Below are 22497 nucleotides of genomic sequence, written 5' to 3' on the forward strand. Positions count from 1 at the left end.
AGCAGCCCCGCCCCCGCCGGAAGCCGGAAGCGGAAGTGCGGCGGAGGGGCGGTGGAGAGGCCGAGCCGGGACGGCGACGGGGGACCACGATGGGGCGCGGCGGCGGCACCTTCGAGCGGCTCCTCGGTACCGGCCTTCTCTCGGCGGGGCGGGGGGGCAACGGGGGGAGACGGGAGCCGGGCGGGCGCGGCGCTGCCGCAGCCGGGGCCGAGGCTCGGTGCCGCCCGGGCGGGTGGAGCCGGGGCCGCGGCCCGCAGGAGCTGGCGCGGCGGGTCTGAGGCTGCCGAGCGCCCCGGGCCGTCCGGAGGGGGGAGCGGGCGCGTTCCGGGAGATCCCGGGGCTTCTGTCGCCGAGCGCTCGGGTCCGGGGTGTCCCCGCGGCCCGGGGAGGTTCCCGCAAACACACCGGCCGTCGCGGAGCGGAGCCGAGACAAGCGGAGCTGCCGACAGCCGCCTGACGGGGTTGTTCCTTGCAGACAAGGCCACGAGCCAGCTGCTGCTGGAGACGGACTGGGAATCCATCCTGCAGATCTGCGACATGATCCGGCAGGGAGACACCCAGTAAGTGCCCTCGGCTGCAGGTGCGCTGCCAGCGCGGCTCCCAGGGCTCGGCGAGGCGCAGCGTGGGGGGCTCGGCCCCACCGGCCTGCGGTAGCCCGCGTCTGGCTGTCCCCTCTCCGAAAAGCCCTGCGAAGGCGGTACAGTGCGCCCAGACGGGGCGAGGTACTGCTGTGAGCTCGGGAACTGCGGGTTAGCTCCGGCCTGAAATCCTCAGATAAACCCAAGCTTGAATGTGCTTATTCCTTCTCTTCCCGGTTTGCCTCGGGGGAATCGCGCAGACCCAGAGCTAACTGTGCCCTGGTGTTGGGGGGGGTTAGCGGGTTGTCAGCAGCGGGTGGAATCTCCCCTCGCATCCTGGATGACCTGAGGACGTGTGCTCTCTTTCCTTACCCAGAGCAAAATATGCCGTCAACGCTATCAAGAAGAAAGTCAACGACAAGAACCCCCACGTGGCACTCTACGCCCTGGAGGTAACGTCAGCCCAAGCGTGAGCGCTGCGGGGGCCCGGCTCGCAGGCCAGGGAGCTTCGTGCCTTTTACACGCCGGCCTTCTGGGCTGCATGGCCTGCACGGCGTTCCCTGCTCTGCCCGGGGAGCGTTGGAGTCACAGCTTGGAGTTTGCCTCCTCCTGGCCCTGGCACGGAGGTTTCGTGGCTGATCAGCAGGCCCTGGGTTTCATTCTTTGATTCCATCTGGGAGTTAGAAACAGACAAAAGCTGGAACTTGAGACGCTGTCCCTGGGGCTCTGTCTCTGCATAGCAGAGGTACAAAGGGACCGTGCTATTAAGCGTAGCTTATTCTCCAGCGCGGTGGTGTGGATTTCTGTGGCGTGACTGACACTGCCCCGATGCCACTCATCGCTTAGGTACTGCCCCGTCTTGGTGTGGTGGCGGCGGTGAGAGGAGGAGGGAAGTGGCAGGCTAATGTTGTCCTTTGCCCTTGCAGGTCATGGAGTCAGTCGTTAAAAACTGTGGCCAAACAGTCCATGATGAGGTGGCCAATAAACAGACCATGGAGGAACTGAAGGAAATACTCAAGGTAAAGAGATCTTATTTTACTGATGGTTTTGAATGAGCTCGTAAGAGCAGCAGCAGAAGGAGAAAACGTGCGTGTCCTCCCTTCCCTTTGTGTAAGGAACAGAAGAGAAACTGTTCGGAAACGCGTTTCAGAAAGGAGCAAACTGTATTGTGTGACGTGCAGGGGTGAGTGTGGGAGCCGAGGATTTCCTGCCAGGGAGAGGAGATGCCTGAGAGCGAAGGTGGTGTTTGTACCATGAGGTGGGGTAGGAACATGCTGTAAAGGCCTAGAGCGTTGCGTGGTACGTGCTCCTCGGTGCAATGCTTCAGGCAGCAAAGGGAAACAGGTGATGGTCTGGCAGGTGCACCAAGGACCTGAGCAGCAGTGAGGTGAATTCCCTTCCTGTAGCACAGTACGAGACACCAGGAAGGTAAAGCAGCGAGGTAAAAACCGGCAGAAGCTCACTCTTTATCATGGCTGTTTCCTCGGCCTGTGGAATTCTTTGAGTAGCTTTGCAGGATTGAGACCTGTCTGTTTTCACTGACGAGCTGTTGTCACAAGCTGTGACATGTGCCAGTTTGATATAACACGGTGCCTGTAGGACCTCTGTGTGTCCTCGGACTGGAGACTTCTACAAGTGATGTGGAAACGGGACCCTCTGTGTGCAGCTCCCAGCCCCAGAGCGGCCGTGCCCAGACCAGAGCTGGTTAGAGGGGTGCTGCTCCTTACAGCCTCTGTCTTCTGCCAGAAACAGACGACTGGATGACCCAGATGTTTGGTGGATGAGCTGTGCGAGTCCCATCACCTCGCACACGGTGCAGGGGGTCTCTCTCCTGTCCCCTCCCTGTTAGGGCTGACTCGGTCTCCGTGCAGGATCTCCTGCTGAGATAGGAACACTGCTGCAGTGTGACGGCCAGCTGTAGTAGTGCAGCCGCTCCGAGCGCTGAGGAGATCAGATCAAGAGACGGTGTGTCTCTCCCCAGCCCTTGTCTGCCTCGGGAGTTTCATAACTGCTGCAGACCCGTTCTCCTCCTACACTTGGAACTTTGCTGCTTGTAATGCCCCGTGCTGGTAAAACAGCCTCAGTTCTGCGGAGGTTCAGGGCTGTGACACGTGTGGAATGCAGGATTTTGCCAAATCCATAAGATTGGAGCTCCAGGAGTTGTCAGGGAGCCACAGTGTGTGGGCTGAGCTCTCGGCTGAAGTCAGAGCTTGACAACGCTCCTCCGCGTCCCGGGATTTCTGGAGCAGCCGGTCATGTGAGCGTGCGATGACTCGGTCAGCTGATGACAGGGCCGGGGTAGGAACAGGCTCGCCAAGTTTCCTCCAGCTCCTTGAGCTGTGGAAGGAGGCTCCTTGGGCTGTGCCTCCAAAGGGCAGGCTCCCCAGCTGTCCTTGCCGCGTCACCTCCCGAGGTAGCTGTGGGTGTTCCCAGGCAGGAGCCTCGGGGCCGGAGCTGCCACAGCCTGGCACTGCCACCCTCAGCTGGGAGCTGGGAGCCTGTGCTGCCCGCTCAGCCCTCGGCCGAGGCGCGCCGCGCTGTCCTGCCTGGCTGGGTGGCTGCAGGCCCCGCAGTTAGAGAGCAGGACGAGCAGCTCTTTGGGCAGGCCAGTGCTCATGCCTGCCCCGGGGAGCGACTGTGCGAGTCTCTGGGCGTTTGCTCACAGCGTTGTGGTTACACCCCTTTTGGTCCATGCTGCTCTGAAGGATGTCTTCTCGTTCGTGCCGGAGGGAGGAGGTGGGGAAGCTGAAGGAGCAGTAGTCCTTGCTGTGAGTTGTCCTTATTGCAGCTTTCTGACAGCTCTTACCTTGCACAACTACTCTGAAATCTCTCTTTCCATGAAGGCCGTTTCTGGCTTCTCTTCTGGGGGATTCACACCAACCTTTGGGTTTCAAGGTCTTTTTCTCAGATTTTTTTCTCTTCTCTCTTTCTGTGCAGAGGCAGGTGGAGACAAGTGTCCGCAGTAAGATCCTGTACCTCATCCAGGCCTGGGCTCACGCCTTCCGCAACGAGCCCAAGTACAAGGTGGTGCAGGACACCTATCAGATAATGAAGGTTGAAGGTGAGGACTCTGTGGGCCAAGGTGGGTGGACAGTTGGCCAAGCAGCTCTGCTCTGGAGGAGGTAGCAGGAGGAGGGTGGGTGTCAGGGCCCTGCCTGGTGTGAGCAGAACCTGGACTTGCAACACTGAGCTTTTTCTTGGTGCCCGATACACGATGAACCTCTGGGAGCAGCTGAGTCCCGCTGCAGAGAGGGGACAGCCCCGTTGTCCCACGCTCTGGGCCCCCAGCCCAGCTGGCAGCTAAGAGTTGTCAGTGAGACCTGAAGAGCAGGAGCTGCGAATGTTCTTCAGGAAACTGGCAGCGAATCCACGTGTCCTCTGGGAAGGGATTTACAGCGGGGCGGTTCCCTCCTCCCGGGCTTTTATTAGTACCCCCAGGATGGGCCCAGGCTCCTGCGTCCTGACAGGTGTATAAGGGAAAGCAGCAGGGGATTGTCGTGGGCATTTGAGAGCGTGGCTGAGCCCAGCGCTGTGCGAGCGTTGCCCTCTGGCCTCCTGCAAGAGGGAGGTCGCTGGTAGTTGTGTCAGAGTAAGATAGTGGTCAGGGCAGGCGCGCTGAGCCGGGTCTGACACGTGTGGCTGGGACCTGCGGCACGAGGGTGCCAGCTCCTTGGCCTCCCTGTGCGGAGGAGCCCTTTCCAACGGGACACTGTCGCTTCTCCCGCAGGCCACGTGTTCCCGGAGTTCAAAGAGAGCGATGCCATGTTCGCTGCAGAAAGGGTGAGCTCTGCGGGTGGGGGGAGAGCGGGCGCTGCGGGACAGACCTTGCTCTCCTGTCCCCGTCCTACTAACCCTGCAGCTCTTGCATTGCACCATTTCACACAGATTAGAGACCTCGCTGGGTGTGCCACACGGGCAGTTCTGGGGTGGTGTACAGCGATATAGCCTAAAACTACCAGAGGGAGGGGAGAATTGACCAGGACAGGGAGTTGGTCTCACCTTACCCTACTCAGTGGCCTTCCAGCAGTGTGGCAGTCTGAACGTGGCAGCAGGGCATTGCTAAGGTGGTTGCCGTGCAGGCATGTTCCTAGAAAACCTCTTGCTGACTGGGAAAGCATCAGAGTCTTTAGGAACACGGGAGGAGATGACTTCTGGGGGTTAATATTTCCTGTTGAGCTGCAAATGCTTCCAGTCCCCCCCATCCACGAGAGCGTCTTGGTTAGCCACAGGAGCTCCTGTGGAGACGAGCTCCTTGAGGCCTTTACTCAAGTCTCCTTAACCCTGACAGGCTCCAGACTGGGTCGACGCTGAGGAGTGTCACAGATGTCGAGTGCAGTTTGGCGTAGTGACGCGGAAGGTGGGTGCTGCTCCTGCCCCTCTGGGTTCCCTGCTCCTGCACAGCCCCCCAGGACTTGCAGGACTCCCCGAGCCTGTGTGGAGCGTGTCGGGGCTGGGCTGTGTTCCCTGGACACAGGCAGAGAAGCCTGATGTTGACTGATGGTGAAGGAGCATCTTGCTGCTGCGCTGATGTCTCCCATCCTTTGCAGCATCATTGCAGGGCCTGCGGGCAGATCTTCTGTGGCAAATGCTCCTCCAAGTATTCCACCATCCCCAAGTTCGGGATTGAGAAGGAAGTGAGAGTCTGCGAGCCCTGTTATGAGCATCTCAACAAGTCAGTACCCTCTGTGTGTGTTTCTTTGCCTGCAATGGCTGGGGCTGCGAGGGGAGAAGCTTGGCGTGGAGCCACCCTTTCCGCAGACCACAGCGAGGGTGCCCCCAAGCTGTGCAGGCTGGGCTGGGTCCTTCCTTCCTGGGAACGGGGTTTACAGCTGTGTTGTTGAGCAGAGCAGGGGCTCCAGCGCGGAGGAAGGAGCATTCAGTCTGCACTGTCGCCTCTTTCTGACTCCAGGAAAGCTGAGGGTAAAGCTGCTGCCACCTCCGAGCTGCCCCCCGAGTACCTGACCAGCCCCCTCTCTCAGCAGTCCCAGGTGAGTGGCTGCTCTGTGGGTGATCCGTGATCCCGACCTGCTCGTCGATCCCTTCCCTGACCACCTCCTCATCTTTCTGCTTGCAGCTGCCTCCAAAGCGTGACGAGACAGCTCTGCAGGAGGAGGAGGAGCTCCAGCTCGCTATTGCCTTGTCTCAGTCGGAGGCCGAGGAGAAGGAGAGAATGGTTCGTGCCCTGTTTGGCATCTGGGAGTGGTGGTTGCCGTACAGCCCAGGTGTGCTGGGCACCTCCTCGCTGTGCAGTAACAGATCTTTAGGCCTGTCCTGGCGTGAGTCGCAGGGCCTGTGGAATGAGGGGGTGAGGGCGGAGCCAGGCACGTGCTGTGCTGCAGTCCCCAATCTCAGAAGCAGGCTGTGCCCAGGCTGTGCCCCGGGGCACGCTGGTCTGCAGGAGGCTGTGCGGTGTGAGGGGGGGTCTGCTGGCCATCGCTGGGAGCCTTGCCTGCCCAGTGTGCCCAGCCTGCAGCTGGCTGGGTGATTTGGAGGAGTGTGGACAGTCCCTGAGTTGACTGTTTTTTCTCTTTTGCAGAGGCAGAAAACAACGTACTCCATGTACCCGAAGGCTGAGCCCACCCCCGTCACCTCGTCGGCCCCCCCGGTCAGCACACTCTATTCCCCACCCGTGGTACGTTCGTGGGAGCCCCTGGACGTGAAGGGGTTGGACACCAGCCACTTCCCCACCCCAAGCTGCCCTGCTTGGGTCAGGTTTAATCCCTGTTCTGAGAGAAAATAATTGCCCCGTTCAGTCCCTCGCTCTTTCACAGCCCTGCTGTGTTTTCAGCAAGCAGGGCTGTACTCAGCTGGCGCTGAGGTGCCTCCCTGCTTCCAGTAGCTGCAGCGTGTCTCTGGCTGAAGGAGACAGCTCTCCCCTTCCAGGCTTTTGCTGGTGCTCAGCACTGGGGGTTGTGTAGGGCTGGGTCTGAGCAGGGTGTGTGTGGGAGCTGTGGGTCTCTGCTTTCTCTGAACTGGATTTCCCTGTCTGTCTCTTTCCAGAATTCCTCTGCTCCCTTGGCTGAGGACATTGACCCGGAGGTGAGGATCCAGCCCTTACTACTCCACGGCACAGGCTCGCTCCCGGCGGGGCTGCGATGCTCATCTTCCTTCTCTTCCTGGCAGCTGGCTCGGTACCTGAACCGCAACTACTGGGAGAAGAAACAAGAGGAGGTTCGCAAGAGCCCCACCCCGTCAGCACCTCTGTCCCTCACGGAGCCGGCTGCCCAGCCTGGGGAAGCCCACCCGGCCCCGCTCGGGGTTGTTGAGGTAAGAGGGGGCCTGGAGCTGTGTCTGGCAGCGTGTGAGGGGCGAAGAGTGCCCGAGTCCTTCGTTCAGCCCGGCCGCGCAGCTCTGCAGGCTCAGCGCGGGCGGGCCGAGGCTGACCGGCCGCCCTGTCCTTCCAGCAGCAGTACCAGAATGGCGAGTCCGAGGAGAACCACGAGCAGTTCCTGAAGGCGCTGCAGAACGCGGTCACCACGTTTGTCAACCGCATGAAGAGCAACCACATGCGGGGCCGCAGCATCACCAATGACTCTGCCGTGTTGTCCCTCTTCCAGTCCATCAACAACATGCACCCCCAGCTGCTGGAGCTGCTCAACCAGCTGGACGAGCGCCGGCGTACGTGGGAGCTGGGCGGCCGTGGGCGAGTGTCCCGGGGCGGAGCGGGCGGCTGCCGGGGCTTCCCCCAGCGCCAGGGCATTGCCGGGACACAGCCTCTCTGGAGAGAAGCCGGCGCGGTGTGCAGGGGTGGTCCGAGGGCTCTGCCCCGAGAGGGTCCCTGAGGCTGTCCCTTCCCTCCCCAGTGTACTACGAGGGCCTGCAGGACAAACTGGCCCAGATCCGGGACGCGCGCGGGGCTCTGAACGCGCTGCGGGAGGAGCATCGGGAGAAGCTGCGCCGTGCAGCCGAGGAGGCAGAGCGCCAGCGCCAGATCCAGCTGGCCCAGAAGCTGGAGATCATGAGGCAGAAGAAGCAGGTGAGGCAGGGAAGCGTTTCCAGGGTATCCAGGGCCACGTCAGCCCGCAGGGACGGCCGTCCTGGCCCAAGGGGACGCTGCGGTGTCCCAGCTTCTAGCCATCACGGCCCTGTTCCCACAGGAGTACCTGGAGATGCAGCGTCAGTTGGCCATCCAGCGACTGCAGGAGCAGGAGAAGGAGAGGCAGATGCGCCTGGAGCAGCAGAAGCAGACCATCCAGATGAGAGCCCAGATGCCAGCCTTCTCGCTGCCTTACGCCCAAGTACGGCTGCTGCGCCAGAGACCCTCCTGCCAGGTCCCAGGGGCCGTGGCCTAAAGCTTGTTCTTCCCTCAACAGCTCCAGGCCGTGCCCGCAGCCAGCGGGGTGATCTACCAGCCCTCTGGGCCCACCAGCTTCCCCGGCACCTTCAGCCCGGCCGGCTCCGTGGAGGGCTCTCCCATGCACAGCGTGTACATGAACCAGGCGGCACAAGGGGGCACGGGGCCGTACACCGCGATGCCCGTCACAGGGACAGGTACGTCGGCCAGCTGAGCCCACGCGGGCGGAGGCTGAGCGCGGGGTGCCTGCTTCAGCCTCTGCCCTCTCCGCCCCAGATCCCGGCATGGTGAACGCCTACATGTACCAGGCGGGGGCTGGCAGCGGGCAGGCGGCTCAGCAGGCGCCGGCGGTGCCCACCACCACCCCGGCGTACTCGTCCTACCAGCCGACTCCAACGCAGGGCTACCAGGCAAGTGAGGGCAGCATCCCCGCAGCCGGAGCAGAGCAGCTCGCGGCCGGGGGGGGTGAGGGCCGGGGCGTTCTGGGGGGCTGGTATTCACCCCCTCTCTGATGGGGAGAAGTGGCTGGTTGGTCCCAGATCTCTGGATCTGCTGCTGCTTTCGCCGTGGGTGTGGGTTGGGGTCAGAGCCAGTTCTGGGCTCTGGAGAGCCCCGGAGCCCCTGGGGTGTGGGTTTGGGGTGCGCCGTCTCTGCCGGCACCCCTCTCACCAGCCTCTCCTCCCCAGAGCGCAGCCTCGCAGTCGCAGAGCATCCCGGCCATCTCGCAGGCCGCCCAGTCGGGCGCCATGGGCTACATGGGCAGCCAGTCGGTCTCCATGGGCTACCAGCCCTACAGCATGCAGGTGAGCACTCCCTCCTCTTGGCACCGGGGGGGATGAGGTCTGGGTGGGCTCCAGCCTGTGGAGCCCTCCTGGGGCGGAGGCCGCGGGCCTTCCCCTGTGCCCTGCGGGCGCTGCGCGTCCCCCAGCCCCCCTGACGGCCGCCCCTCGCTCCCGCAGGGCCTCATGTCTGCGCTGCCGGGGCAGGACGCGGCGCTGAGCAGCCTGCCCGCCCAGCAGCCCTACCTGCCCGGGCAGCAGCCCCTCTACCAGCAGGTGAGTGCTGCGGCCGCGGGGGGCCGGGGCCCCGGAGCGGGCGCGTTTGCTAACGAAGCCGCCTCGTCTGTTCTAGATGGCACCTGCTGGGGGGGGCCCGCAGCAGCAGCCGCCCCCGCCGGCGCCCGCCCCGGTGCAGCCGCCGCCGGGCAGCGGGGAGGCCCAGCTCATCTCCTTCGACTGACCCCGGCGCGGGGGGTCCCCGCAACACTACACCGCGTCCGGAACCGCGTCTGTTCTTAGCTGCCCCCTCAGCCCCCCACCCCTGCCTGGCCTGGGGACGCGGCACCGCGGGGTCTCAGCACCGGCACCGGGGACCCCGCAGCGGGAGAGCAGCCCCACACCTGCTCCCGGGGGCTGCGCTCCCGTCCCCGGCTCACCCACCCCCCCACCCCGGGAGCCTGCGGGGGCGCCGGCCTGCGCCCCCCCTGGGAGCAGTGCTGCCGGCCGGCCCCCGTCCCGCTGCCCGGGCCCCGCGCTGCCCGCCCCTGCCCAGCCCCGGCCCCGCCAGCGCCCTCTCCCCGCCCGGGCCCGCGGCACCGGGCCTGTCCCCGTCCCCGCGGCACAGCCGCGCGCTCCCGCGGGGGAGACCGAGCGCGAATGGTGATAATAAAGTGTTCGGAACGAGCTGCGGCCCGGTGTGCTGGGGCGCGGGGCCCGCCGGGGTGCTGGGGCGGCGCCGGTGACAGGGGCAGACCGGGGCTAGCGAGTCCCGGCGGACCCGGCGGCTAGAGCGCCGCCTCACCATCGAGCCGCGGCGCCGGCGCCTAGAGCGGGCGGCGCGGGGGCCGCCGGGACCATCGAGCGCGGGGCAGAGCGCCGCCGTGTCCTCCGGCCGCCATGCTGCCCGCCGCCCGCGCGCTGCTGCCGCGCCGCCCGCCGCCCGCCTGGCGCTGGGCCCCCCCCGGGCCGCGGGCGCTGGGCACGGGCCGCGCGCGGCGCTCCGAGGCGCTGGCCGGGGCGCCGCTGGACACGGCCGCCAAGGAGTACTCGCCCAAGGTGCGGCAGCTGGTGCGGGACATCGCGGGGCTGACGCTGCTGGAGGTGGCCGACCTCAACGCGCTGCTCAAGGTGGGTGGCGAGGGGCGGCTCGGACCGGCCCCCCCGGCTCGGCTCGGACCGGACCGGCCCCCTCGGTTCGGCTCGGCTCGGCCCGGCCCGGCCCCCGGGCGCCGCCTCACCGGCCGCCGGTGCCGCTGCTCTTCCCGCAGGAGACGCTGAAGATCCCGGACGTGGCGGTGATGCCGGCGGCTGCCTCCCTGCTGCCCTCCCAGGCGGCTCCGCAGGTACCGGGGCTCTCCGGGGAGGGGTCGGGGGTTGGGCCCCCGGGGGCTCTGTGCTGGCCTGGCGGGTCCCCACGCGGGGGGCGCGGCGGGGAGGGCCGCGGGGCCTGGCCGGGTGTCTTCACCGAGCTCTGGCTGCTTCCAGGAGGAGGAGGAGGTGCCGGTCAAGAAAGAGAAAACACATTTCACCGTCCGGCTGACGGAGATGAAACCTACCGACAAGGTGAAGCTGATCAAGGAGGTGAAGAACTTCGTGCCAGGAATCAACCTGGTGCAGGTGAGGATGGGGCTGCCCAAGGCTCCGGTCACCCCCCGTGTCGCCCCCGGGCCCGAACGGGTTCTGAAGCACGTTGCAGCAGCAGCCTCGGTCCTCTGTTCAAAAGGGAGCCTGGATTTCCGTGCTCAGAGCAGCCTGCCTGGGGGCTGCAAAGACGCGGATGAGATGGAGGGCAGGGGCCGGTTGCATCTGTTTTCAGAGAAGGCTGTTCCCTCCCCGCTGCGCTGTGTGGCCAACGGCTGAGCCCCTGGCAGAAGCGGTGGGGTGAAAGAGGTGGCTCAGAGCAGAGACCCCAAAGCCCTCCGTGCCAGCCTCGCCTTCCCCACGTCCCAGAGCTGCCGTGGGCTTTCCTGCAGGCCTCGGGAGCAGCCAGCACTCCTCGCTGCAGCTGACTGTGGCTCACCTTCCCCTCAAGGTTTTTGCTTTCTTAAGGCCGACGTATTTCTGAGTTTAGACAAGTTTCTCACACTTCTTGCAGCCCGCGCTTCCAGTGCTTCTCAGAGCTCTTCTCTTTGTAGGTGATGCCTCCTCCTTTCCTCGGAGGAAACGGGCCTTTCGCCGTCCTGAGCAGCGTCTGAGCAATGCTGTGGGCTCAGAACAAAGAGCGGGTGATACAGCTGCTACTGCGGAAGCATTTAACCTGCTTCAGTTCTCCACTGGATGATGCTTCCGTATCGTGGGGATAACAGTAGCACTTTATCCAGTTGCAAGGATGAAGCATTGAGCATTGTAAAACCTGCTGTTGTTTGTAGCCTGGGATGTCAGGATTTGCAGAACATCTTCTGCCCCGTTCACGTTGGGGTGTCGCAATGCAAACAACTTGATAACAGAGAAACTCTGGTGGCAGAGACGTGAGTCTTGTTGGCCCACGGGGATAATTAACTGACTGTCAGCTCAGTTACTCTGGCAGATGTTTATCCATTGTCGGTCCCAAGCAAACATTAAGATACCCAAACCCTGTAACGGGCACAGTCAGCGGGTGGTTAAAGGCTGTCTGGAGAACCAACGCTAAGACAGCTTGGCTTAGTGCGTGGGGCCTGTCAAGCAGGCTGGTCCCAGTTCTGGTGCAGGTTGTTGGGGGTGAACTTTGTCCCGTGTGACTCACCCGACGGGGTGTTTTGGTTAAAACCCGCACGCACAGAACAAACCGCTGCTGACGGTTCTGTCTGCGGAGCTTGTACTCAAGGTGTAGCTGATAAATTCTCATTGTAAACTTTACTGCCATGCAGTTGAGGTGGTTTTAATGAGACTGGCAGGGAATCTATTCTGCATATCTCGTCTGCCCAGGGCCTGTCGTGGTGCGGGTCCAGCTGGGGCTGGGCCCTGCTCTCAGCTGCTTCCTGTGGCCGAGGCAGCTTTGGAACAGAAGTCAAGCATTAGTGAGCGAGGATCTTGAATAACCGTGGTTGTGCTGCCTGTCCCCCTCTCAGCGAGCCAGCACAGGCTCCCTGCTGGACGCTGTCCTGGTGAGGGCAGGCCTGTGCACCCGCACAGCTGCACCTTCTCAGCCCCACCACGGACACGCCGTCGCTGCGCCCAGCGTGAACTGGAACAACAAAACCTTCTGTCTGTCAGCAACGGTCCATTGTCGGGGGCCAAATACCGGCAGTGCCACGCGGCAGAGAGCTGGCAGCGGCTCTTCACCGTAGGAACCTCCCCGGGGTTTGTTTTTAAGGAGCTGAACAGCTTTGTTGCTGCTGCTGGGTGTAAGAGCAAGAGCGTCTGTGCAGCAGGGGCTTGTCCTCCCGGCTCCCTCCTGTCTACAGCAGCGCTGCAGGAAGCCCCTTTAGATCAGCCCAGCGGCTTTGCAGCTCGCCTTAAACATCGCGGCGCTGCAGAGTGCCAGGAGTTTTGTACAGAAAGTTCTGAAAATGTCGAGATTGTGTAGTCAAGGGTAGCCTGTGCTGGAGCTCTTTTTTTTTACCCGGTACAGCGGATTCCTGCGCAGCCTCTCCTCCCTGCCGGCGGAAATATGCGAACCAAAACACTGGTGCTGAGAAAGGTCACCCCGGCACGGGCCGGTAGCTGCCTCGGTGGCTCTGCGCGCGTCCCTGGCACCTTCTCGGGCTGGGGCTGCGCAGCTGGGAGCACCGTGCACACCGTGGGAGGAATTTATGGGCAATTAGTCGACGAAAAAGGCCTCCCAGGGCTGTGGTGGATGTGCTGTCGCTTGCAGTCAGGTTTAGGTGCCTTGTGGCGGGATGTGCTGTAGTTCAAGTAAAAGTCTTGGGTTTTAGACCAGTCGGTGAGTTTCCCTGGTCTGCGTACGCCGAGGTGAGGCTCATGGCTCTGAGCCTGTTAATCCGGTTCGTGAAAGCCCGTTTACAAGCCTCGTACTCCGTTCCTCCCGCAGGCAAAGAAGCTGGTGGAGTCCCTTCCGCAGGAGATCAAGGCTAACGCCGCCAAGGAGGAAGCAGAGAAGATCAAAGCGGCGCTGGAGGCAGCAGGAGGGACTGTGGTGCTGGAGTAGGCCGCCCCGTCTCACCACCGAGGGACTGGTGCGACGGCAGCCTTCCCCGCTGCCCGCCGCTGCCCGGGCCGGGCTCCGGATGTTTCCGAGCGCGAGACATCCCCTAAGTCGTGCGTTGGGAGCGCGGACACGAAGCGATCCGGTGTGAGAACGCTGTACGGTTCGGCGGAACTGCTGCCTGGTTCTGGCATCGCCACGAACTCTTACTTCATAAATATAAAAAAAAAAAAACAAACCCACGTAAAACGCTTCATCTCTCAGAAAACCCTCATCCTCCCCGCCGTCCACCCTCCTACCCCAGCACCGCTTCTGCGGCCACGCAGCAGCCCCCCTGCCCCCGTCTCTTTCCTCAAAGCTGCTTTTGGGTGGTTTAACCTCCCCGTTAATTATCCACCGTTAATTATTAACGGAGAGGTGCCTGCCTTGGGCTGTAGAGCTGGCTGGGGGTGGGAACCGGGGGCCCGGGGACGCCGCGGCAGCTCCCCCCGCGCCGCGGCCGCGGCGCGGGGGGAGCTGCCGCGGCGTCCCCGGGCCCGTTGCGGCGTCCCCGGTGCCACCACGATCCCCCGGTACCGTGGGAAAGGGGGGGCGTGGCTTACCGGAGGGGGCGTGGCGTTGACCCCCGGAGGGGGCGTGTCTTAGAGCGACGCCGATGGCGGAGCAGCGCGTGTCGCGGTGGTACTTCGGGGGTCTCGCTTCGTGCGGGGCCGCCTGCTGCACGCACCCGCTGGACCTGCTCAAGGTGGGGAGAGGGGAAGGAGGGGCTGCGGGGGGGAGCGGGTGTGAGGGGTCGGGGAGCGGCTTTATGGGGCCGGGGAGCGGCTCTGGGGGTGCCGGTAGCGGCTCTGGGGGCCCCGGTAGCGGCTCTGGGGGTCCCGGGAGTGGCTCTGTGGGGCCGGGGAGCAGCTCTGGGGGTCCTGGGAGTGGTTGGGGGGGTCCCGGGAGCGGCTCTGGGGGTCCCGGGAGCGGCTCGGTGGGGCCGGGGAGCAGCTCTGGGGGTCCCGGGAGCGGCTCTGGGGGTCCCGGGAGCGGCTCTGGGAGTCCCGGGAGCGGCTGCGGAGGACCGGGGAAACAGCTGCCGGTAGAGCCGGTTCTGCGGGGCCGGTTCGCGGCTGTGAGGGGGATGAGAGCGCGGGGACGCGGCTGTGGGGCCCGGGGACACGGCGGTGAGGGGACAGGGGCGGGGGCAGCGCGGGGACGGGGCTGCGGAGCCGCGGGCCCGGCGCAGGTGCAGGCGTGTGAGGGGACGGGGCTGGGGGCTCTGCGGGGCTCGGGGTGCCAGCCCGGGGGCCGTGGGCTGCGGGGGGCGGCCCGGCCAGCCCTGCCCAGGCGCCTGGGCGAGGCCCGGCGGCGGCTCCGGGGCCCGCGGCGCTGGCCACCGGCCCACGGGGCTCCGCGTCCTCGGGCCAAGATGTCACCCGGGCGCCGCGGGCCGCCTGGCATCGCCGCTCCCGCACAAAGGGGCCGCGCGCCGCCAGCGCCAGCGCTGCCCGGGGCCCCGTGCGGCGGCCAAGCGGCCCGGAGCCGGGTGGCAGCGGGGGGGGGAGCGGGAGAGCCGGCCGTGCCCAGGGCTGTGCCCACGGACGAGGGTCGGGATGGGCAGCCCCTTCCCACTCCCCGCGTGGGCAGAGGGGAGGATGCGCGGGAGAGGAGCCGGCGCTGGCGGGGGGACGCCGCCTGCCCGGTGCTCGGCCCGTTGCCGTGCCCGGCTGGCCCTGTCTGCCCGGCCGAGGTGGCTGGCAGCCCGCGGGAGCTGCGTGGGATCCCTGGCAAGGCGCTAAGGAGGGGAATTAGTCTGGCGCACGCCTCTAGGCCTGTCCCTGAGCCAGCGCGACGGGCGCGACTTTAGGGCTGCGTCCCCACACGCTGTCCCCCGCGGATGCGCGGCCCCTGCGTGCCCCGCAGCCGGGGGCAGGCGGCTGGCTTTGCCAGAGGGTTCACGCCTGAATGCTGGATGTGAACCTGCCTTTGGCCCAGAGCTCCCCCGCAGCCGGGGCTGGTGCCAGGGGTGGGGGAGCGCGAGGGGCCTCAGGGCCTGGCTGGGCAGGGGCCAAAGGTGCCTCAGCACATCGCTGGACCTTGGCCCCGGCGGGAGGCCCCAGCCGGCCCGGCCGGAGGGTGCTCGTGCCCCTGCCGAACCCCTGGGGCGGGCGGGCAGTGGAGCGCTTCCAGGCATGGCTCTGCCCGCCCTCCCGGTCCCCCGGCTGCCCGGCACGCCGCCAGCTCTGGCCGCTGAGGTCTGAAATCTGCCTGCCGGGGTCGAAGGCGGGTCCCTTCCCTTCCCCGCTGCTGCCCCGCAGGGAGGCAGAGGCTGTTCCTAGTGTCCTGCTGCGTGTCCCACGCCCTGGCCGTGCCGGGGCTTCTGTGCCGGGAGCCGGGCCCGGTCCCCCGCCAGCGGCACTTTGCTCTCTTTAATTTTATCTTCCCGGCCCTTGACCCACACGTGATCCCCACAGCGTGGGGCCCGGCGGGTGTGCTCAGAACGTGCTCTGGCACCAGCCAACACGGCCCCCCCACCCCAGGCAGCCCCCGCCGTCCCGCTGCCGCTTCCTCCGGCCGTGGTGGGACTCGTTGGGCTGCCGCGGGCGGGGAGGGGAGCGCCCGGACACGGGGGCTGTGCCTGGGGCTGGTGAGCGGCGCTGCGGGGTTGCCTTGTCTGCGTGCCCCTGCGATCCCTGCGGCTGGCGAGGAGGGGAAGTGCCTTCTGGAGGCTGCGGTGAGGGCGTAGAGGGTCATGAATTCACCGGCCCTGTCGTGGTTCCTCTGAGCAAACCCGCGCTGGTTACTTGCTTGCTCACGTGCTTCTGGATCCTCCCCTCCCCGACGTGGCCCAGGGCCTTTCTCAGAGCAGCGGGCGCTACCCTGGGGCACGTGGCCGAGGCCACCGAGCCGGGCCGGCGCCTGGGAGGGACTGCGGGCAGGTGCCCTGGTGCTCCGCCAGCCTCCACCCTCCGGTGCTGGGCTGGGCCGGTTCCCGAGCACCGCCGAGGTGTGGGGAGCCTGGAGCTGTCCCTGTTTGCGCAGAAGCCCCCGCGCCGGTGCTGAGTTACCCTCTCTGCCCGGCCCCGGCACGGGGCTGGGGCACTGACGCTGCCGGTCTCTGCCCCAGGTCCACCTGCAGACGCAGCAGGAGGTGAAGATGCGGATGATGGGGATGGCGATGCGTGTGATCCGCACCGATGGCTTCCTGGCTCTCTACAACGGGCTCAGCGCCTCGCTGTGCCGGCAGGTGAGTGCCGCTGTCCCCGAGGCCGGCACGGAGAGGGAGGCGGGCGCCTGGCAGGACACGGCGGCCCATTGTCCTTCTCCTCCAGATGACGTATTCCTTGACTCGCTTTGCCATCTACGAGACCGTGAGGGACCACTTGGGCCGGGGCAGCCAGGGGCCTCCCCCCTTCTACCAGAAAGTGCTGCTGGGCGCGGTGGGAGGTGAGCGAGGGAGAGGGACCCTCACCCCGGCTCCCTTGGGCCGGAGGAGCCCCCTGACCCCAGCTCTTCTTTGGCCACAGGTTTCACCGGCGGGTTCGTGGGGACCCCGGCGGACATGGTGAACGTCAGGTCAGTTCTGCCACGTCCCGGTGAGGGAGGCTCGCGGCCGGCACGCGGCACCGGGACGGTGGGGTGCTCCCCGTGCTCCTGACGTCTCTCCTGACTGGGCTGCCCCGTGCTCAGGGGCCCAGTGCCCGTGGGGAGCTCGGTGCCCGTGGGGAGCTCTGTGCCCGTGGGGCCCAGAGTTGTTCTGCCATTCGGTGTGACAGCCCTGGCCCCCCGCGGTGGGGGTAGAGGCAGCTCTCCTGTCCCTTTGCAAACGGGCGGCGCAGTCCGTGTGCTGCGCCTCTGCCCGGGCCAGGCTCACCCCGGGTCCCCGGTGCTGGGGGAGACAGCGGGGCACCAGCCCCCGCCTCACGCCGCGGTGCTCTGCCTTCCAGGATGCAGAACGACATGAAGCAGCCACCCTCGCTGCGGCGCAAGTGAGTGGGGGGCCGGGGCAGCAGGGAGGGGGCTTCGGGGGGGCCGGGGCTTCGGGGGGGCCGGGGCAGCGGGGAGGGGGCTCCGGGGGGGCCGGGGCTCGGGGGGGCCGGGGTCCGTGTGGCCGCGGGGGGGCAGCACCGCACCGGCACCGCGGCTCCGTGCCCGGGGGTGCTGGGACCGGGACTGGGGCCGGGGAGCTGCCACTGCCCGCTCGGGGCTGCCGGGGAGCCTCGGACCCTGACACCGTCCCCTCTCGCTCCTTCCAGCTATTCCCACGCCCTGGACGGCATGTACCGCGTCCTGCGGGAAGGTGAGGCCGTGCCGGCCGGGGTGGGGGGTCTGGGACACGGACCAGGCAGGGAGGGGAGGGAGCGGGATGTCCCAGGGCTGTGCTGATCCAAATCTGTCTGTCCACAGAGGGCTTGAAGAAACTCTTCTCGGGAGCCACGATGGCATCCAGCCGCGGGGCCCTGGTCACCGTGGGGCAGGTAGGACAGCTCTGCTGGGCAGTAGGTGCCCGGGGCAGGGACAGGGGTGGTCCCTGGCGTGGTGAGGAAGGGGCACATGTCACTAATACACCGTGTCTCTGCAGCTCTCCTGTTATGACCAGGCCAAGCAGCTGGTTCTCACGACGGGGCTGCTGTCAGACAACGTCTTCACTCACTTCCTGGCCAGCTTCATCGCTGTGAGCGGGGCAGGGTGCGGGGAGGCCGGGAGGGGTGCAGGGAGGCCGGGAGGGGTGTGGGGAGGCCAGGATGGGACTGGGTTTGACGGCAGCCAGGCTCGGGACCCCAGGCTGGGGCTGCAGACCTGCCTCACAGGGCTCCGGTTAAGCAGGGCCGGTCGGAGGCTCCGGTGGGTCCCGGCCTGCGGCTGGGCCCCGGCAGGGCTCTGGGTCTCTCCGGTGACGGTGGCCGTCGCTGGCACCCGGGTGTCCTCCGTGAGCCGGAGCTGCTGACCCCGCTGGCTCTCCCCAGGGCGGATGCGCCACATTCCTGTGCCAGCCCCTGGACGTGCTCAAGACGCGGCTCATGAACTCCCAGGGCGAGTACCGGGTGAGCGGCCCGTCCTGCCCGCCCCGCTGCCGGCCCCGGCCCCTTGGCGCCGGCCTCTGTCCCGGCGCCTCCTCACCCCCCTCCCTCTCGCTCCAGGGTGTTGCCCACTGCGCCGTGGAAACTGCCAAGCTCGGCCCCCTCGCCTTCTACAAGGTACCTGCGTGGGGTGGGTGGGGGGCGACTGGGCTGGGCTGCGGGCGGGGGCGAGAGCCCAGAGCGGCTCTGGGGCAGGCGCCATCCTGGCTCTGCTGCTGGCCCGGCCCCAGCTTGGCCCTGGGGCACTGCGAGCCTTGGCCCCCTCCGGGCACCTGCTGGGTCCCCAGACAGGGGGGCAGGTGCGGGCAGCGGTGCTCCAGCACCCGTCGGACGTTACTGACCAGCAGACACGGGTCGGCTCTCAGGCCCTGTGTGCCCGCAGGCACCCGTGAGTTCGGTCTCGCTCCTGGGAGGGCCCCAGAAAAGGGGTTTCACACCCGAGGTTTGTTCCAGATGCTGCCAGCCAGGCGTTCTCCCTGTTACAGCCTGTCTGCTCACCCTCCCGGGCAGCGTCCGACCCCCTCGTGCTCCGGGGGCTGTGGGATCTGGGCTTCTACTGGGATTCCACCGACGTTGCGGTGATGCTGGCGCTGATGTGGGGGGGGGGCGGAGGGGCTGATGCATGGCGCCCAGATGTGTGTGCACAGCGATGGCTGCCGCGCCTCCCTCACCGCACGCCCAGCCGTCCGCTCCCCGTGGGAGCCCAGGGCCCAGCACACGCTGACTCTGCCCCTTCTCACTGTCCCCTTCCAGGGCTTCGTTCCTGCTGCCATCCGGCTCGTGCCTCACACCGTCCTCACCTTTGTCTTCCTGGAACAGCTGCGCAAATATTTTGGGATCAAAGTGATCACCTGAGCGGGAGGGACGGGACCCTGCCTTGCCCCGGGGGGGTGAGCGCGCGGGTCGCCGCTGAGATCCCAGAGCCCCCCTCTGCTCTCTGTGGACAGCACCGCTCCCCCCACCCCTCGTCCCCTTGCCCGTGCCTTGCCCGTGCCTGTGGCCAGCGGGTCCCAGACCCCCCTTTCCTCTCTCACCCCTGTTTTCAGCACCTCCGTTACCTCTGGGTACTCTTGGGCCTCTTCTCCCCTCTGCACTGTTGGGTTTGGGGTGGTTTTGCTGTTTTCCCACTGGCCACAAGTTCTGCCCTTACCCCCCTCAGCCCTGTCCCCTGCACCCCTCCAGGAGCAGGACTGTGCTGTCGGGGGGGGACGGGGGGTCCGGCTTTCTGGCTCCGTGCCTGGTCACAGAGCCTACGGGGCTGGTGGGGCAGGGGCTGTGCCGGGGGCAGCGGGCGCGGGGCTGCCTCGCTCCCAGCCTCTGCCGCGAGCAGTGAGGGGAGACGCAGGCTCAGCGCAGCGAGGCCCTGTCCCCCCCGGAGCGCCCTGTCCCCCCATCATGCCCTGTCCCCCCGTGCTCCTCCGCTGGCCCCAGCGCAGCCTGGCCCCCCACTCTGCTTCCCAGCCTCTCCAGACCCGCCCTGCTGCTGCTTGGCCAAAACTCCCCAGCGCCCGAGGGCTGCTGGGCTCTTCAGGGATTGTGCCTCACACCAATGACGCCAGAACAGACCCCGGGGGCCGGGGGCAGCCGCTCGGCCCCTTGCCCTGGCACGGGCTGGAGCCCCCTCACCTGGCCTGCCCTCGCCTGTGGCACAGCCGGCAGCTGGGGCTGCCCCCGGCTCCAGGACCCGGCGCTCACTCACCCTCTGCCAGACCTGGCCACGGGTGGGGGCATCCATCCAGCGCCGCCTCCCCCCTCCCCCAGCCAGGCCGGGGCAGACCCCAGCCCCGCGTGCACCCAGGCTGCCTCACGGACCCCCCACCCTGCACCGCCCTGCGCGTGGGGGCTGCGGGCACCAGCCCCTCTGCCACGTGCGCCCTGTGCGCGGTGGCCCCGAGGGATCAAAGAACTGGAATTTCTGTGACTTTAATATATAATAAACCGTGGAACAAGCCCTGGTGTCCTGCTCGGGGCGGGGGGGGGGGGGATGCTGTGCCCCTTCCCGCTGCGGGAGGGCTCTGGCTGGGACCTGAGCTCCCCAGGAGCAGAGGGAGCGGAGCGAGGCTCGTCCCCCTCGGCACCACACCGAGCAGGGGGGTCTGCACCCCCTTCTGTGCCCCCAGCCCGGCCCCCAGGGCACGTGTGCCCAGCGCCTCCCAGCCCCACGCAGCGGGGAGCTGCGGGCCAGGCTCCCCGGGCCAGCCCTGCCCCGAGCGGTGCCCGGTCTCAGCTGAGCCGGCAGCTCCTGGGCAGAGCCTCTGCCTCTTGGCGGGAGCTGCCTCCGGGATGTGGCACTAATTGGGCTCCAGCAGGCGGAACAGAGCCAGCCTGGGACAGAGAGAAGTGAAAGCTCGTCACCTTAACGAAGCCTAATGATGCTGGCTGGCACCGCTGCTTTGTTCCTGTGCCTGGCCCCGTGTGGGAGCCCTGGGCAGGTGAGCGTGGGGCGAGCTGAGCCCTCTTTCCTCCTGAGCCGCCGGGGGCTGCCTGGCCCCATCTGGGCTGCAGTGGCTCGTGCCCCCGGCCACCCTGGCACCACTTCTGGGACTGACGGGTGCTGCTCTGTGCCCACGCAGGAGGCCAACACGGAGCAGGAGAGTGATGGAGCCATCACCCTCCAGCGGCACGGAGCCCGGCTCGACCCCGCGCTGGCCGGCAGCGGGAACATTCCAGCTGGGCCACGGCCCCGCCGGCTGTGCCAGCCCTGCGCTCCCGGCACTCGCGTACCCTCTTCCTACGTCCCTTACGCAGCTGAGCCGCGCTGCAGCCGCGCCGGCAGGACAGCGTGTGCCAGACACAGCACGGGGCGTCCGGCAGCTGCACAGCGCGGCAGCGCTGCTTATCTCTGCGCATCGGAAAACGAGAGGCCTCGGACTGTCACAGCCTGGTGCCAGCGGTGCTGGCGCTCGCTGGGCCCTCCTGGTCTCATCCTGCCCTCTGCCCAGGCCCCTGCCCGCCCCTGGGCAGCGTGCTGAGCCCCCAGCCCCGCTGCTGGAGGGGCTCCCACAGGTCACCCCCCTCCTCTGCCTGCACCAGGCGGCGCTGGGGCTGCCGGTCCTGCCCCTCCGCAGCCGCCTCCTGCCCCAGCGGGGTGCGAGGGCCGTCTCCAGGGGGGCAGCCGTCAGTCCGCCCCCCCCCACGCTGGCGAGGTGCCCGCAAGCCCCAGTGTGTGCCCAGGCCGCCCTGTCCCCACCCGCGGGGGCTCACAGCGAGCAGGTGGCCGAGCAGAGCGGGACCCCGGCTGGGGGCACGGGCCGGGGGGCTCCGGGGACCCCCACGCTGCGGCTGGTACCTTGGGCTGGGCTGGCCGGGGTCGGGCTGTTTACCGGGCCGCACTGCAGCGGGACTGCACGGGACAAACGGGCCCGTCACCGGCCGCCGGAGCCGCGGGCACCCCCGTCCCGCTCCCTCGGGGGCCAGCGCCGTCCAGCCGCGCCCGCCGCTGCGCCCGCCCCGTCCCCGCCGCCGAGGGGAGCCGGTGCCCGAGAGCGGAGGAGCCGCCGGCGGGGACAAGCACCGGTGCCTCCGCAGCTGCCGGTGATGCGGGACCGCGCGGGCAGCGCCGAGCACCGGGGGCGGGCGGCGCCGGGCGGGGCGGGGCGGGGGGCACCGGCGGGAGGAGCGGGGCGGTGGGACGCGGCTCCTCGCCCACGGTCCCTCCCCCCCGCGCCGGTCCCTCCCCCCGAGCCGCCGCCACAGCCGCCGCCGCCGCGGCTCCGGCAAAAGTTTTCGCCGGAGCGTCCGAGCGCGGCGGTGCCGGTGCCGGTGCCAGTCCCCGCCAGCACCGAGATGCGCCCGGGAGCCGCCGCGAGCCCAGCCCCGACAGGTACGGGCCGGGGGGAGGAGGGAGGGCAGCGCCCGTCCCGCGGGATGCCGCACGCCCGGCGCGGGGATGTGGGCTCGGGTCGCGGCTGCGCAGCCCCGGGGCCGCGGCTGGAGCCCCGGGGGTCCGGAGCAGCAGCTCCCGGAGCCGTCCCGGTGCCTCGGCGAGGGGTGTCCCGGGCCGGGGCGGTCCCGGCCGGGCTGTGCCCGCTCCCTGCCTGAGCCGCTGCCTCCGGCGTCCCCGGGGAGGGCTCTGCCCGGGGCAGTTCGGCACCCCGGGGTGCCGCCGTGGCTGTTGTGAGCCCCGGGCGAGTGATTCCAGCTGGGCTCGGAGGCGCTGGGAGCATCTCCCGGAGCAGCCCCTCGCCGGGGTGGTGCCCGCGGGGTCTCCCTGCCCCGGGCACAGCGGTGCCTGCGGTTTCCCCGCCGAGGGGCGAAGCTGGGGCCGCTTTTCCACCCTCCCCAGCGCCCCCCGAGCTCTCGGGGGGTTGCAGGGGCCGGTTGCGAGTGCCCTTTGTGACTCTGTCCCGAGCTCTGCTGTGTCAACACGGTGTTGGTAAATGGCTTTGTTTAACCAGGACAGGTTGGGTATGTGACCTTGCCGCCCTCGTGACTGCGAGCGCATCTCCAAAGCAGCTGCCGAGGTCCCCTCTGCCTG

At 67.3% G+C, this 22497-nt stretch overlaps 3 protein-coding genes across 3 annotated transcripts; all 3 read left to right on the forward strand.

Annotated features, from left to right (window-relative positions):
* Positions 1 to 30: 30 nt before the first annotated feature.
* Positions 31 to 9554, forward strand: HGS (hepatocyte growth factor-regulated tyrosine kinase substrate). Its single transcript, XM_068413102.1, has 21 exons — positions 31 to 126; positions 476 to 560; positions 955 to 1030; positions 1505 to 1597; positions 3516 to 3639; positions 4306 to 4358; positions 4867 to 4935; positions 5126 to 5250; positions 5488 to 5566; positions 5653 to 5751; positions 6115 to 6210; positions 6579 to 6617; positions 6702 to 6845; positions 6983 to 7196; positions 7382 to 7554; positions 7676 to 7816; positions 7892 to 8069; positions 8149 to 8282; positions 8559 to 8675; positions 8832 to 8927; positions 9004 to 9554. Exons 1-21 carry the CDS (start codon positions 90 to 92, stop codon positions 9109 to 9111), a joined length of 2280 nt encoding a protein of 759 aa, XP_068269203.1. The 5' UTR covers positions 31 to 89; the 3' UTR covers positions 9112 to 9554.
* Positions 9555 to 9764: 210 nt separating this feature from the next.
* Positions 9765 to 13192, forward strand: MRPL12 (mitochondrial ribosomal protein L12). The gene is made up of 4 exons (XM_068413275.1): positions 9765 to 9998; positions 10139 to 10213; positions 10356 to 10487; positions 12841 to 13192. Exons 1-4 carry the CDS (start codon positions 9768 to 9770, stop codon positions 12955 to 12957), a joined length of 555 nt encoding a protein of 184 aa, XP_068269376.1. The 5' UTR covers positions 9765 to 9767; the 3' UTR covers positions 12958 to 13192.
* Positions 13193 to 13609: 417 nt separating this feature from the next.
* Positions 13610 to 19970, forward strand: SLC25A10 (solute carrier family 25 member 10). Its single transcript, XM_068413335.1, has 11 exons — positions 13610 to 13699; positions 16067 to 16186; positions 16272 to 16386; positions 16467 to 16515; positions 16887 to 16928; positions 17196 to 17239; positions 17347 to 17417; positions 17522 to 17614; positions 17907 to 17984; positions 18081 to 18137; positions 18774 to 19970. The coding sequence occupies exons 1-11, from the start codon at positions 13610 to 13612 to the stop codon at positions 18873 to 18875; spliced, it is 861 nt and encodes a 286-aa protein (XP_068269436.1). The 3' UTR covers positions 18876 to 19970.
* Positions 19971 to 22497: the final 2527 nt, after the last annotated feature.

Source organism: Nyctibius grandis, chromosome 15 (assembly GCF_013368605.1).
Source record: "Nyctibius grandis isolate bNycGra1 chromosome 15, bNycGra1.pri, whole genome shotgun sequence".
Classification (NCBI taxonomy): domain Eukaryota; kingdom Metazoa; phylum Chordata; class Aves; order Nyctibiiformes; family Nyctibiidae; genus Nyctibius; species Nyctibius grandis.